Genomic DNA, 16,166 nt, shown 5'->3' with positions numbered 1-16,166 from the left:
GAAGCGGGAGAAGAGTTGAGTAAAATTCTTCGCTCAAATGTGGAAAGGGGTTAAAGGATTTTTGAAGGTTTTGAAGGAAAACAAGTCACTCCCGACTTTTAGGCCAGACGAGGATAGAGATGAGCTAGCTACATGAAACAATGATGGTGTAGATGAGGATAGCGATGCCACCGACATGGCGAGTATTGAAAAAGCCTAGGGAGTGCTTCATGTTCTCTTTTTGAGTATTATAGTTGTACTGTGAGGATATACAATCATATTCTCTTTTTGAGTATTATAGTTTTAATGTGAGCTTATAACATCAATTTTAGTTGGGGGGTGGGGTGGGGGTTCTCTCCTTAGGGTTATTTTATCTTGATTGATTTAAATTTTGGATTGTTGTTTTGGATGCTTTTGTTTATCATGCGGATTGGTCATCTTTATTACATTTTTTTATTATATTAGTATCTTTTGTTCATTCATGTTTTATAGTTATAAATGTGATGATAATAATGCATTCTTGTATGCCTTAAATCAAAAGAAGTCTGAGTTCATGTTGCTTTTTTGAGGTTGGAAGCCATTGTGAATGGCTTTTGTGATTGTTTTACAAAAAGGACCAAATTTTCCCAATAATAATAGGGCGACACCATTTTAAAGGAAAAATCATCATTTTTTTGAGTGTTGTTGGATTTATGGTGCTTTAATGTGAGGTTGTGACTTCTTTTGTACCGATAGATTTAGTTAAGACATGTGAGTTGTGAAATAAGAACCCCTTCAGAGTTTTTTTGAAAATGAATGATTTGGTGGCAACACGTTGACTTTTTGTGACTCCAACTTATTAGGTGGTGAAGTGTAAAATAACTCCTTTGCACTTGACTAGGAAGTGAAATTAAGTCATCTAGAATAGTTTCATGGTATGTGTGGTGAGTCTTTGTAAATAATGCGTTGGGTTCACTAGTGTTAACTAGAAATTGCCGGTTAGTCTTCATTGAGTTTTGTTGGATAAGTGATATTAGGTTTTCTATGATTGTTCTTGAGTCTTGTATTTTTTATTGGCAACCATATTAGAAGCCTTGACATTTTGAAAAGTAATCTTCTTCTGAACCCTTCCTCCTTGAACTTGAGAATAATAAAATTTAAGGCTAGTATGTGAAGTTGGGGGTGTTATGGGAAATTTATAATTGGATACTTACCACATGAGGGCTTTATGAAAAAAAAAACTTGAGAATGGAGCAAAATTTTTAGAAAAAAAAAGTTGTGAAAAAGAGATAAAGTGTTTGAATAAATAAGACTTGAATCCTCCAAAAGTTGAAAATGGTTTCATGTGGGAAATACAGATGGAAGAAATTAGGAACAATAAGGAAAAGATGGAAATGTGCATTTAGTTGAAAAATGAAGAAAATGAAAAAGTCGTAGGTAGTGTTCAAGGAGGGTGTAGTTCACTTGTACTAGAATGATATCCTGACCTTCCCTAAGCCTACATTATAAGTTTAACAAAGTACTTTGAGACCTCCTATCAAATGAAATTGAGTTACCGTTGTTTTAAAATATGGGCAAGACTATTGTGACACTTGTGTGTATGAGATGATTCATGTTGAGTATGAGTGTTTGTTGTTGTCTCTTGCATTTTGAATGCTTGTGCGTTTTTGTGGGACATATCTTTCCTAGAGAGGGAATGAATTCTAGGATGGATTGTTGAAGTTGATAGATTCCAAAATTAAGTCAAGAGAAGTTTGATACTCCGAAAGTCTAAAGACTAATTTAGAGTCTAACATGAGTGTCTAAAGTTTGTGTCACCTTTTTTAGGTCAAATATCATTAATATAAGTCATTTAGGGAGTTTAGAAATCAAAACGTCAAAGAACGTCCATGACGTTCGAAAACTAGTTCAATGAGGTACTAGTGTGACTAAGCCTATTTGACTAAGTTTTAGGAGTCGGAAAATTATGAAATTTTGTAGAAGAGTGTCTTACATGTATTAGAGCTAGTTCATAGCCTAAACGTCTAGGTACAACTACCCAAGGACCAACCAAGGGCCTTTAAGGAGAACCCTTGCAACTTGGGGCAAAAGCTGCCCAAGGCAGTGTCCACAACGGATGCAACCAACGAATCGTGGTCCAATTGATGAGGCGTCGATTGCCTCCGTCGATGTAAACTTAGATTTATGGCCATGACTGGGATTTTACAGGTCTCTAAACTTAACGATAGACAAACAGGATGGTTGGTCCCTTGGTCCGTCAATTGACAAGCGGGGCGTAGACGAGATCTCATTTGTGTGTCCACTGATTTTGCTTCACGTTTTTAGTTTGGTTAATTTAATTATTTAGGTGGTTAGTTAATTATTTAGGGGTTATGGGTGGTCTAATTAAATTAGTTGACAACCTATATAAAGACCCTTACCTCATTAAGCTAACCTAACCCCCATAATTCCAACAACCCGAATTGCTCATCCTTCTCTCTTCTTTCTCTCTCCCAAGTAGAAGAACACCATTGAAGGTGAAACTCAAGGGGTTCTAGGGCTGATAGAGATCAAAGTTTCTCCATCAAACTTCATTAATCAACAAGGTATGGGATTCCTTTCACCTTTAGGATCTCTTTCCCCAAAGTGTTCCTTTAAAATGATTTCAAAAACATGAAATTCAAGTGGGTTTTCTTCCAATACTAAATTGATCTTGTGAAGTGATTTGTTTATGATTTATTTTGTATATTAACTTGAATTATATCTTAATTATGTTACTTCTTGATTTATTGGTCTAAATTATAGAAGATGACATATTCCCCTTAACCCTAGCTTTTGATATTTGTATAGTATTAACTTTTGGTTTGGTTAGTGTGTGAATTACTATCCCATGTTGTTATTATGATTAGATTGTGACATACGGTAATACAATTATTCTAGTTCTTATGTAATTTTACTAAGTTGTGGAGTAAACTATGAACTTGACCTAAGTCTCTAATTCTAGGCTATGAACTAGTGATGAGTTGTTGTTTAAGGATTGAACTGGCCGTTCTTTTATGTTGGTTACTATCATGTGATGATATTACACCCTTATTGGGTTGAGTTGAGGGATAATGGTAAGACCTTGATGATGGCATTGTGAAGGAGATTGAGTAAGTCTTGTAATGTCCATTATTTACTTCAATTATGGTTACTTGTGATTACGTGATGATGTTGTGTTGAAGTATAAATTATATTAAGATATATAGGGTTGGTATGATGTTGAATTTCAATGTCTTGAACTATGGATTGTGAGTTGTTGGCTAATATGTAAATCTTATAAGGATGGTGATAACTTACCAATGTGCCTTATTATGATGTGACTATGTAAATGTGCTAACGTTACTTATATGAATTATAATGAAAGAACAATACTCATGCAATTATTATTGAGCTATGATGATGAATATTATATAAAGGATAGACACTATGACTTACATTAAGCTATGATGATTAATAAAGGCATTAAAGAGATTTCTAAAAGGGACTCTAGCTGAGCACCGAGTGAATTAGAGTGAAGAGTGTCCCATCCCACATAGGGAAGGTCGGATCACTAATATACTCATGAGATTGGAGACTATAATGTTTGTAGGATAAAAAGGGTCCCAACTATATATCCTAGTTCTTGAACTTCGTTGCTCTCATAGGAATAATAGCTAGTGGATGATTCTATGTTCATATATTGGTACCAACTTGGCAAGTAGTCCGCCTTCCTTTGGTGTAGGGTTCCATGACACCGTATTCCACATTATCTCATGTGGTCTGTGTCGGTTAAGGCAAGATCTTCTCACAAAGGTAAAATGAACTAAAGGAATGAACTCTAACTAGGATGACCTAAGTGGTTTAGCTTAGTCTAGGCAGGGGTATGTGACTCTACCTAAACATTGCACTAGTTAGCCTTGAGGGAAGTCTTAGGAGGATGTTCTTATATATGTATATGCTTATAATTGTTTATGATATATATATGATGATCTTGCACATTGATGATACTATATGATGATTGGTTTCACTTATGAATATGTGTTTGGTCTCTATTACTAAACTATGGTGTTAAGTACTCTTAATGATATTCTATATGAAGTTGGACATTGGTGATGGTTCTTATTGAGTTAACTTAATTGGGTAAGGTTATGGGACTTTGCGTAGTCATTGCACTAGTTGATTTAATGAGGGTTCATGAGTAATTGTATTACTTTGATTTTGTTATAATGATTTCTTATCTGTACTTGTATATGTTATAGCTTGATGATAGATTAGTTTTGATTATGTGCTCAATTAATTGATGATAGAGTAGTTTTGATTATGTGCTCAATTTTTTGATGTGCATGTTGGCTTTTCTAGACTTAGTATTGTTTGTCTTGTGATGTACATGATCTTGATTTAATGATTTATTGATTGGTATGGTTTTATTGAAGGTGCATATGGTTTTCAAAGTAAATTGCATACTTTAATAAAATGCCCCTTTCTAGGATGATTTTATGATGTGTGTGCATATGGTGTCATAGTTAGTACAAGTGGTATACTAACCCCATTTTCTCCCTTTTACCCAACATTTTATGTTCCGTTCATTGAAGGGATTTTGAGACGACTTTGAAGGAAGACTTGGAATTCTCACACGTTCAAATTGGGTAGGTCCTCATTTTCCGAGGGCAATGCCACTATCATGTTTTTGATGTTGTACTAGTTATAAGAATTCTAGTTCATTTCTTTTCATATGAGTACTAAAGATTGTATAGCCTATATATGGATTTATTACATTGATGTATATGCCAGTTGATATACTCTTGTTTTAGATGGTTTTGATATGAGACACCCGTTTAAGACTATGCTAAGTAACTTATATATCTATGTGCAATAAAGTAGAAAACTAAGTAATCTTCCTATACGAAGGGTCTATGTATAATCAATATGACTATATTATATGTATGCGAGAGGTCTATGTAAACCTCAAGATAGATATAGAAAAGTTTCAAATTTTTCCATAATTTTACCTATGAATGTAATGATGTAAGCTAAAAGGCTAGTCTTAGTCCTCAAAGTGGACGATGACGTCAATTACGTCTAGGGTATGCTCCACGATGATGCCGATTACCTATAAGGTATGATCCTCGAATGTGACAAGCTTGGTATTAAAGCATGAGGTTGAATATCTTTAAAGTGGTTGTCTCACTTATCCACGTCTATGTAGATTTTCATTCATAATTGTGAGGCGCGCCACACTTTACAATAGAAAACTATAAGATGCTTAGGAAACTCTCCTTTTTTCGAAATTTAAAATTGTGCCTCGAGATTCTTGACTCTATGTGCCCTTAGTATCTAATATTTTTATTGTGATTGGAGGCAATGAATACTCGAAGAACAGCCGCTCGAAGACTTGATAAAGAGATTTCCAATGTGGGATCTCCTCCCTAATGCAATCAAGTCCCTCCTCTTGAAAAAGTTGTCGATGATGACCAAGCTCCGGTCAATCCTCCTCCTTTAACGAATGGTGACATAAGGGCTGCCTTTATCCAAATGGACCAAGACATTACTAATCAAGCACAAGCCATGACGGCCCAAGCTAATCGAGAGGTTTTACCCCGAGCAAACCAACATGTTGTCACCATGGCCTCTCGTTTGAGGATTTCACAAGGATGAATCGCCCTACCATCTATGAATTCAAAGTTGAGGAAGACCCCCAATAGTTCATTGATGAAACCTACATGGTCCTCTATGCTATGGGGTTAACTACTAGTGATAAGGCCGAGTTATCCATTTACCAACTCAAAGATGTGGCCCAAACGTGGTACGTCCAATGGAGAGACAATAGGCCCTTAAGAGGTAGACCGATGACATGGGAGATTTTAAGAAGGCTTTTCTTGATAGGTTATTTACTAAGGATAAAAGGGAAGTCAAAGTGGTGTAATTCATCAACCTTCGTCAAGCAAGTATGAGTGTAGTTGAATACTCTTTGAAATACACTAACTTGTCAAAGTATGCTCCTTCTTTAGTTTCCTATCCTAGAGATGAAATGAGCCGCTTTGTGACGGGAGTGTCAGATGACTTGAAAGAAGAGTGTCATTCGGTTATGCTATATGACAATATGGATATTTATTGTCTCATGGTTCATTCTCAACAAGTGGAAGAGACAAGGGCTAAAAGGAAGAGTAGAGATGCCAAGAGGGAAAGGTCTTTTGATGGTAGTTCTTCAAAATGTAGGCTCGATATCCAAGATAATCCTAGGTTTCAGAAGAGGTCTTCTAATCAAGTTCCTACCAAATTTCTCATGGCTCGTGATGCTAGGGTGTCTAACCCTAAGTCTAAAAAGAGAAGAGGTACTAGCTCACCAAACAAGAAGGCAACTTTTGGAAAGTGTGGCAAGAAACATTATGGTGATTACTTTGTTGGGACAGACAATTTCTTCAGGTTTGGCAAGAGCGGACACAAGGTTAGGGATTTCCTAAATGTGAAGGGCCAAGGCAAAGGTAGCGGGCAAGCTCAAACTAGTGGTTCTAATGTGGATCCTCCAAACAAGAATCATTTTTATGCACTTCGCTCTAGGGGTGAACAAGAGAGTTCTCCCTATGTGGTGACCAGCATGTTACAACTCTTTTTTGTTGATGTTTATGCTTTACTTGATACGGGTGCTACACTTTATTTTGTTACTCCCTTGATAGCTAGAAAGTTTGATATTTTGCCCGATTTTCTAAATAAACCCTTCATGGTAACTAACCGGTAGGTGACTCGGTGTTTGAAAATTTGGGTATGTATTGGTTGCATGATTGTTTTGCTTCCATTGATTGTAGAACTCGAATTGTCAAGTTCAATTTTCCAAATGAACCCATTTTAGAGTTGAAGATGAGGGGGGATTCTATTCCTAGAGATCGTATCATCTCTGTTCTTATGTCTTTTAAAATGATCTCAAAGGGGTGTCTATATCACACTGTAAGAGTCAAAGATTTAGACTTCAGAAATCCTCCCATTGTTTTAGTCCCTGTAGTAAGGGAATTTCCGGAGGTCTTTCCTAATGATCTTCCTAGAATCCCTCCCAAATGGGAATATGATTTTGGTATTGATTTACTACTAGATACCAACCCATTTCATTTCCTCCTTATCGTATGGCTCTGAACGAATTGAAAAAGTTGAAGGCTCAACTCAAAGATTTACTTAACAAAGGATTCATTAAACCTATTATATCTCCATGGGGTGCTCCTGTTTTGTTTATAAAGAAGAAGGATGGGTCCCTTATAATGTGAATTGATTATTGCCAACTCAAAAAAGTCACTATAAAGAACAAGTATCCTCTCTCATAGATTGATGACTTTTTTGATCAACTCCAAGGGGCCAGCTACTTTTCTAAGATTGACTTGAGATCGAGGTATCACCAACTTTGGGTGGTGCTACACATGCTTAAGGAGAACCAATTATTTTCCAAGTCTAGAAAATGTAATTTTTTGTTGAGGTTGGTGGCGTTTCTTGGTCATATCATCTCTAGTGAGAGAGTTTAGGTTGATCCAAGGAAAACTGAGGCGGTGAAAAATTGGCCTAGACCATTGACTTCAACAAACATTAGGAGTTTCTTGGGTCTAGAGGGTTATTATAGGAGGTTTGTATATGGTTTTGCATACATTGCATCTTACTTGACTACTTTGACCCAAAGAGTGATGTTTGAGTGGTCGGAGGCATGTGAGAGAAGCTTCCAAATCTTGAAAGATAGGCTTACTTCCGCTCCAGTGTTGACTTTATCGGAGGGTAGCAATGTCTTCATTGTCTATTGTGATGCATACCTATTCGGTTTAGGGTGTGTGCTTATGCAACATCAGAAAGTAGTATCCTATGCCTATAGGTAACTTAAAATGCATGAGAATAATTATCCAACTCGTGATGTTGATTTAGCGACTTTGGTATTTGCTTTGAAAATGTGGATACAATGCTTGTATGGTGTCCATGTGGATGCGTATACCGACCAGAAGGTTCTTCAATATGTGTTTACTCAAAGGAAGTTAAATATCCGACAAAGAAGGTGGTTGGAATTGTTGAAGGATAATGACATGAGTGTTATCTATCACCCCCGGCAAGGCCAAATGTGGTTGCGGATGATTTAATTTGTATACCTATTGGTAGTGTGTCTCATGTAGAAGAAGCCAAGAAAAACCTAGTGAAAGATGATCATAGGTTGGCTAGATTGGGTGTTAGGTTGGAAGATTCTCCTTATGGTGGTTTTATGGTCCATCATAACTCCGAGTTATCTTTGGTATTTGAGGTAAATTCTAAGCAACACCTTGATCAACCATTGATGGAGTTGAAGGAATCGATTATTGGTAAGATTAATGAATCATTCTCCTTAGGGTAGGATGGTGTCTTGAGGTATCAAGAAAGGTTGTGTGTTCCCAATGTAAATGGTTTGAGGAACCGGATTCTTGAGGAAGCTCATGGGTCCCATTAATTCGTTCATCTGGGTTCTACAAAGACGTACCATGACCTTAGGGAAGTGTTTTGGTGGAGAGTCATGAATAAGGACATATAGGAATTTATTGCAAAGTGTCCAAATTTCCAACAAGTGAAAGCCAAACACCAAAAGTCGGGTGGTTTACTTCAAGAAATCCAAGTCCCTACTTGGAAGTGGGAAGACATTAATATTGATTTTGTGGTAGGTTTGCCTCGGACACAAAAGCAATAGGACTCCATAGGGTGGTTGTGGATAGGTTAATCAAATCCTCTCATTTATTCCCGTCAAGTCTACTTACTCGGCGGAGGACTATGCAAGGATATTCATATTTGAGATTATGTGTGGCCATGGTATTGCGTTATCCATCATATAAGATAGGGGTGCACAATTCACATCTAGGTTTTGGAGTTCAGTCTAAAAAGGGATGGGTACGAAGGTGAAGCTAAGCACCACTTTTTCATCCTCAAATGGATGACCAAGCGGGGCGTACTATTCAAACCCTTGAGGATATGCTTATATCTTGTATAATTGATTTCGAGGAAAATTGGGATAAGCACATGCCTTTGGTGGAGTTTCCTTACAACAATAGTTACCATTCATCTATATCTATGGCCCCTTATGAGGCCTTGTATGGTAGGAGATGTATATATCCAATTGGATGGTTTGAAGTGGGTGAGTCTTCGCTTTTAAGTCATGATTTTATTTATAAGACTTCGGAGAAGGTTCATATCATAAGGAATCACTTGAAAACAGCCTATAGCCGGTAAAAGTCCTATGCCGACCATAGAAAAAGGGAATTAGAGTGTGAAGAAGGTAATAATGTGTATTTAAAAATTTCTCCTATGAAAAGGGTGGTGAGATTTTGCAATAAAGGTAAGTTGAGTCATCGTTATGTGGGTCCGTATGAATTCTTTTAAAAGATTGGTAAGGTGGCATATGAGCTGAGGTTTCCTAGTGAATTGGTTTCAGTTCATTCGGTGTTCCATGTTTCCATTCTTAAGAAGTGTATCGGTGATCCCGAGTCCATTCTTCCTATTGAAGGTCTAGGTGTACAAGAGAACCTCTCCTATGAGGAGGTTTCCGTTCAAATCCTTGATAGACAAGTAAAGCAGTTAAGGAACAAAGAGGTGGCTTCCGTAAAAGTGTTGGGGAAGAATCACTTAGTTGAGAGTGCAACATTGGAGGCCGTGGCCGACATGAAGTACCGTTACCCTCATCTATTTGATAACTAAAGTTACTTATTCCTACTAATAATGAAAATAATGACTAAATTTGAAGTTTCTTTGATTTTTGGTGAAGTTTTGCAAAAATATTCATGTTGTAGTGAATTACAGTGAAGTTATGCCTATAGACTTGAAATTTGTCAATTTTACTTGTTTTGAGTTATATTTTGCATGTTGATATAATGAGTCTCTATGAAATGATATTGAGTATGTTGATAGATGAAGTTTTGGATAATTGACTCCTTAATGATATGTTTAGCTCATGTTGTGGTGAGAAGAAAATTCTTGATATTGTGAAAATTGATGAGTAGTAATTAATGTTTTGAATTGCTATGTGTAAATTCCATGATTGATGTTGTAACTCATGTTGATATGTGTTGTTATTTGGGCTGCTATTCTTGAGTCTATTCTTTCCTTTTTAGGAATTTTACTGTCATTCGGGGACAAATGTTCCTAAGGGGGGATAATGTAATACTCCAAAAGTCTAAAGCCTAATATAGAGCCTAAAATGAGTGTCTAAAGGTTATGTCACTGTTTAAAGGTAATAAATAATGAATATAAGTCATTTAGGAATTTTTGGAATCAAAACGTTAAGGAATGTCCATGATATCCGGAAACTAGTTCAATGAGGTTCTAGTGTACCTTAGCCTATTTAACTAAGTTTTAGTAGTCGAAAAAGGATGAAATTTGGTGGAAGGGTGTCCAACATGTATATAGTTAGTTCATACCTGAAACGTCCAGGTACGATTCCCCAAGGACCAACCAAGGGCCTTTGAGGAGGATTCTTGCAACTTGGGGCAAAAGCTGCCCAAGGCAGTGTCAACCAACGGATGCAACCAACGAATCGTCGTCCTATGGATGGGGCGTCAAGTGACTTCATCAATGGACACTTATATTTTTGGCCATGTTTGGGATTTGAATGGTCTCTGAACTTACAGAATTACCAACAAGACAGTTGGTCCCTTGGTCCGTCGATTAACAAACGGGGCGTAGACGTGGTCTCGTCTATGAGTCCACTGATGTTGCTGCATGTTTTTAGTTTGGTTAATTTAATTAATTAGATGGTTAGTTAATTAGTTAGGGTTTAAGGGTGGCCTTATTAAATTAGTTAACAACCTATATAAAGAACCTAACCTCATTAAGCTAACCTATCCCTCATAATTCCAACAACCCAAATTGCTCTTCCTTCTCTCTTCTTTCTCTCTCCCTAGTAGAAGAACACCACAGAAGGTAAAATTCAAATGGTTTTAGGGCTTCTAGAGATCAAAGTTTCTTCATAAAGCGTTATCAATCAACAAGGTATGAGATTCCTTTCACCTTTGGGATCTCTTTGTCACGACCGGAGTCTAGACCCCGAACAAGACCAGTGTCGTTGCCTTTGAGAGGTCGCAGACAAGCCTACATACATCATTCTTACTTCATCTAGATTAATTTTAGTGGAAAATTTGAACTTTTTGTCTTCTTACTACATGCTAAATATTTTAAACTTAATATTATAGGCGTTCACAAATAAACCATCTAATATAGAGATAATCAAATGAAAGAAATTGTTTGTAGCTGCATTAAATGCGTACTTGCCAAAACGGCACCAACACAAAGTCTGAAATTAAATGGGAAATGAAGTACTAGTGGAATATGCTCCACTATCTAAAACCTACATCTAATCTAGATAATAACAGTAGAAAACCTCGAAAACATGAGGGCCTACCAAGTCCAGATGAAAGCTCTACGTCCGGATAGCTGCAACGTCAGCCTGTAAGCTCTAGCATCCACCTGTGCCTGCACCTAAAAATATAGAGTTGTATGGAATTAGTACACACTTGTACTAGGTATGGGTATATGCAAGCACAAACCAAGGACATGCATGAGAAACGATAGCTCTTTCCTAACAACATGAATTTTGAAGGTCAAGTCAGTGGAATTTCCAAATTGAGATTCGGAAAGTGAGTGAGCTTTCCAAATTTTGATTAGGAAAGTCAGTGAGCTTTCCAAATTTGGATTAGGAAAGTCAGTAATATTTCCAAATTTTGATTAGGGAAGTCATGCCATGAGAATAATATTCATCATCATACTTATCATATTGCACATAGCTAATAACATCTTACACTTAGCACATATCATATTGCATATAGAACATAACATCTTTCATATCATTCATTCATATACCATGAGACCTTGGAGTCATGGACTCAACATTAAGACTTTTGAGAAATGAGGACTAAATATATGAGACCTCAACTAGGGAGTCTGCTTTAGCAAACACATAGTCTGCTTCGTTCATTCATACGTACTCCATTTCAATTCATTCATGGGACAGTGTGAACACCAGCTATACCTAGGATGTAGCTTAATAATTTCATCGGGTTTGTTGTGCAATGACCAAGAATGACCTAATGTCATTACTTGAATCTTACTCTCCTTTTACTATCCTATCCCGACACCTTTGGAATCATTCATTTCATTATGTGCATCATTTGAGGCTGGAATCCTTCATACATTAAGAACTTTAACTTTAACCGACATATATCATGTGAGCATCATGAAATCCAGTGTCATAAAACCCCACACTGAAAAGAGGTGGAATCACTGGCCAAAGTGACCCAAAACATGCTAGCGTACATGAGAATTTAACCCTACTAGAGACCTATATTGGCAGTATAGGTTTGAAGACTAGGAGATATAAGAAGACCCATACTCGGTATGCCAGATAGTCTCATATAATGAGAATTACGTGAACCTCCGACCTTCCCGAGAGAAGGCATCACCGCTCATAGCTAGTCTATCGGTGCTCAGTATGAAGTTCCATTACATTCAACTCATGCATGATGGAAACTGGCTTCTAGTATGAGGACATCATAGCTCAATAGATGATTTCTCATCTCATAATTAGTATTAAGTGTGTTAATCTCAATACTTTCATTAGAGTGTTCATAGAGAATGTTCTCTTCATTAACTTTACACTCTCATAGGTGAGTACTTTTTGGTAGCATTTACTTAGGCTCATTTGAGATTGCTCTCTTCTTTTACATTAGCCTCATATCATGTTGTCACCACATTCATTATCATTAGCACATTTGATCTTCATAGTTACTTACCCCTTTTTACGTGAATGTTCATTTCATCATATGCCAATGCACTTGGACATATGGTGTGTTTCACATTCTTACTTAACCCTTCTAGGGTTTAATCATTTCATTGTTCATTTCATCATTTCATTGTTGATTTCAATATTTCATTGTTCATTTAATCATATGCCAATGCACTTGGCCATTTAGTGTATTTTACGCTCGTACTTAACCCTTCTAGGGTTTCATCATTTCATTACATACATCTTAGGTTCACTTACTTTTAAACGTATGCTAGACTTATGGGTATTTACATAGAAGCCATGGGGATTCATTCATAGTTTGTCTAAGTGATTCATATTTACCCAAGATTATGTGGTACAAGACTAAAGAATCTTTTACATATGCCAAGATATTGATTTCGATCTTTAGAGGCAGCATTCAATAAATATTTTCCTACCTATGACTTATGTGCCAATACGGAATTATGCAAGGGAACCTGATTTTGAATCCTTTGGACAACACTTACTGTTATATTAAACTTGATAATCACATTTTTCAGATTTGGGGGACCCTAGTTTGATCCCCATCAACCCCATAATATTTCCTTTCTTTTTCTCCTCTGCTTTTTTGTATAAGTCAAGGAGGTTGTGGGTTCAATCCCCCACAAGATCATTATTTTTCATTTATTTTATCTCTTAAATTTCTCACCTATCCAAGAGGTTGTGGGTTCAATCCCCACTCTCCACATTTATTTTCTCCTTTATTTTTCTCCTAACTCTCTCATCCATTCAAGAGGTTGTGGGTTCAATCCCCACTCACCATATCTATTTTGCCATGAATTTTTCTCACCAATTTTTTATGAAATTTTCATTCACTGAGGTCATGGTTTTAATTCCCAATGACATCACATTTGAAATTTTTTTTAAACGAAGCTCATTTTTGTAAAAGTCGATCGAGACTACAATTTTCAGCAGATTGGAAATTTAGTCTCTTCCAAACCATTTTTTTCTTAATCTTTTGTTGATTTTTTTGTAGCTTTCATGTAATGTATTGGGTTCAATCCTTAGTGATATCACTTATTTTACATCCATTTTTCATTGCATTTTGTACCATTTTGTTTGGCTGAACCCAACCTACCAAATGTTGGAAATTTGTTCACTATTTTCAGCTTCTTTTTATCATCATTCATATGTTAATTCTTAAGGCATTTCGTGGATCGTTTGGTGCATACTTTCGATTGACATAATTTAACATGCTTACAATTACAAATGCATAATCAAGAACGCATTATCACAAAAATCAAACTTCATACTTAAAATACCATCAAACATACCAACAACATGATCTCTAACCTATTTCACATTGAGATCAAAGGGATACCAGGGACAAGGAGTTCGACAAAAACACGAACAACCCTAGTTTTCGAGTAGATTCATCTGAGCCTTAGGGTCTCTTGGGAAAGGGACCAAGAGTAATAACAACATACCTTTAATGAATTTCAAACTTCAACTTTCTTCACAAAATCTTCTCCAAAAATCACGTCCAAATCCCCTCAAAGTCAACACCAACTCGACGGGCAAACTTCTCTTTGCCAACGTGATTGATTTTGTTTGTTTTCTTATATTCTCGCTGTGAGTTCTTCAAGTGTGAAAAAAATTGGTTTACCTACCTTTTTTTGAAGTTATTTGGCAGATATAATCGTGAGTGAGAGTGATAGAAACGTGAGAGAGATGAGCATGCGAGAGAAGAGTTTTCTTAGGATTAGGAGACTAGTTTAGGATTTAGTCAAATAAGGTTGTTATTTAATTGTTAAAAATCTGATTTCATTTTATTTCAAATCATATAATAAATAATAAATATAAATTAATTACATCAATTTATTAACTTAAATTAAAAATAATTTAATTCATTGCTTCCACCTAGATTCGAACCCGGGTGGAGCAAGACTTCACTTCAAGAGCCAATTTTAAGTCCTCTCTCCCCAAAATGCCCCTCCACATTATTAAATAAATAACTAAATATATATTTAGGCTAATTATGATAGTGACCTTAATCTGGAAAAAGACCATTTTACCCCTAGACCCTCCAAACCTAAGACTTTCCCTTTTTAAGTCTGGTAAAGACTCCTTCAAGTGAATCTTCGTATTCGAGAGCCCTCATGGTTGGAACCAACCTTTTATAGATCAAATAACTCCCCAAGTTAGTTGGGTTGTCTATAGCAAGAGTTCAGAGGTTTGGTTCTATGCGCATCAATTCGTGTGAACCCGATCTAATCGTAGACATTCTGGACACATTCAACATTACTTAGCATATTCATTTTTTAGGGTTGTTACACTCTTTCCCCAAAGGGTTTCTTCAAGATGATTTCAAAAACATGAAATTCAAGTGGGGTTTCTTCCAATATGAAATTGATCTTCTGACTTGGTTTGTTTATGATTTATTTTGGATATTATGAGTAGATTAATATATATTATATCTCAATTATGTTACTTCTTGATGTATTGGTCTCAGTTGTAGAAGATGACCTGTTCCCCTTAACCCTAGGTTGTGATCTTGAATTGAATTGTATAGTATTGACTTAATTGATTTGGTTAGTGTGTGAATTACTATCCCATGTTGTTATTATGATAATTATGAGTATATTGTGTCATATAGTAGTCCAATTATTCTAGTTCTTGATTAATTGACCTAGGTTGTGGAGTAGACTATGAACTTGACCTAAGTCTCTATTTCTATGCTATCAACTAGTGATGAGTTGTTGTATAGGGATTCAATATGACTTGTTATTATATTGGTTACTATTGTATGATGATATCACACCCTTATTGAGTTTAGTTGAGGGATGATGGTAAGACTTTGATGATGGAATTGTGAAGGTTATTGTGTAAGTCTTTTGATCTCTACTCTTTACTTCAATTATGGTTACTTGTTATTAAGTGATGATGTTGTTTTGAAGTATACCTTATATTAAGAATGATAGGGTTGGTATGATGTTGAAATGAAATTTCTTTAACGATCATTTGTGAGTTGATGTCTTAGATGTTAATGGTATAAGAATCGTGATAACTTACCAATGTGCCTTATTAAGATGTGATTATGTAAATATGCTAATATCACTTATATGAATTGTAATGAAAGGACAATACTCATGCAATTCTTATTGAGCTATGATGATGAAAATTATTGAAAGTATAGAACCTATGACCTACATTAAGCTATGATGATCAATAAAGGCATTAAAGACTCAAAAATGCACTCTAGGTTAGCACCGAGTGAACTAGAGTGAGGAGTGTCCCTTCCTACATAGGGAAGGTAGGATCACTAATGTACTCATGAGATTGAAGATTAAAATGCATCTAGGATAAAAAGGGTCCCAACTATATCTCCTAGTTCTTGAACTATATTTTCCCCATAGGAATACTAGCTAGTGGATCCACCTAGATGCTATGTTCATGTTTTTGTACTACCTTG

The 16,166-nt window shown here is 36.1% G+C and overlaps 1 protein-coding gene across 1 annotated transcript; it reads left to right on the top strand.

Annotated features, from left to right (window-relative positions):
• The first annotated feature begins 5,905 nt into the window (after positions 1-5,905).
• LOC138337827 (uncharacterized) lies at positions 5,906-6,694 on the top strand. The gene has a single exon (XM_069288257.1). The coding sequence runs from the start codon at positions 5,906-5,908 to the stop codon at positions 6,692-6,694; it is 789 nt and encodes a 262-aa protein (XP_069144358.1).
• Positions 6,695-16,166: the final 9,472 nt, after the last annotated feature.

The sequence above is a fragment of the Solanum lycopersicum genome, chromosome 8, assembly GCF_036512215.1.
Source record: "Solanum lycopersicum chromosome 8, SLM_r2.1".
Classification (NCBI taxonomy): Eukaryota; Viridiplantae; Streptophyta; class Magnoliopsida; order Solanales; family Solanaceae; genus Solanum; species Solanum lycopersicum.
The sequence above is the reverse complement of the archived record's forward strand: the minus strand, read 5'-3'. Positions and strand labels throughout refer to the sequence as shown.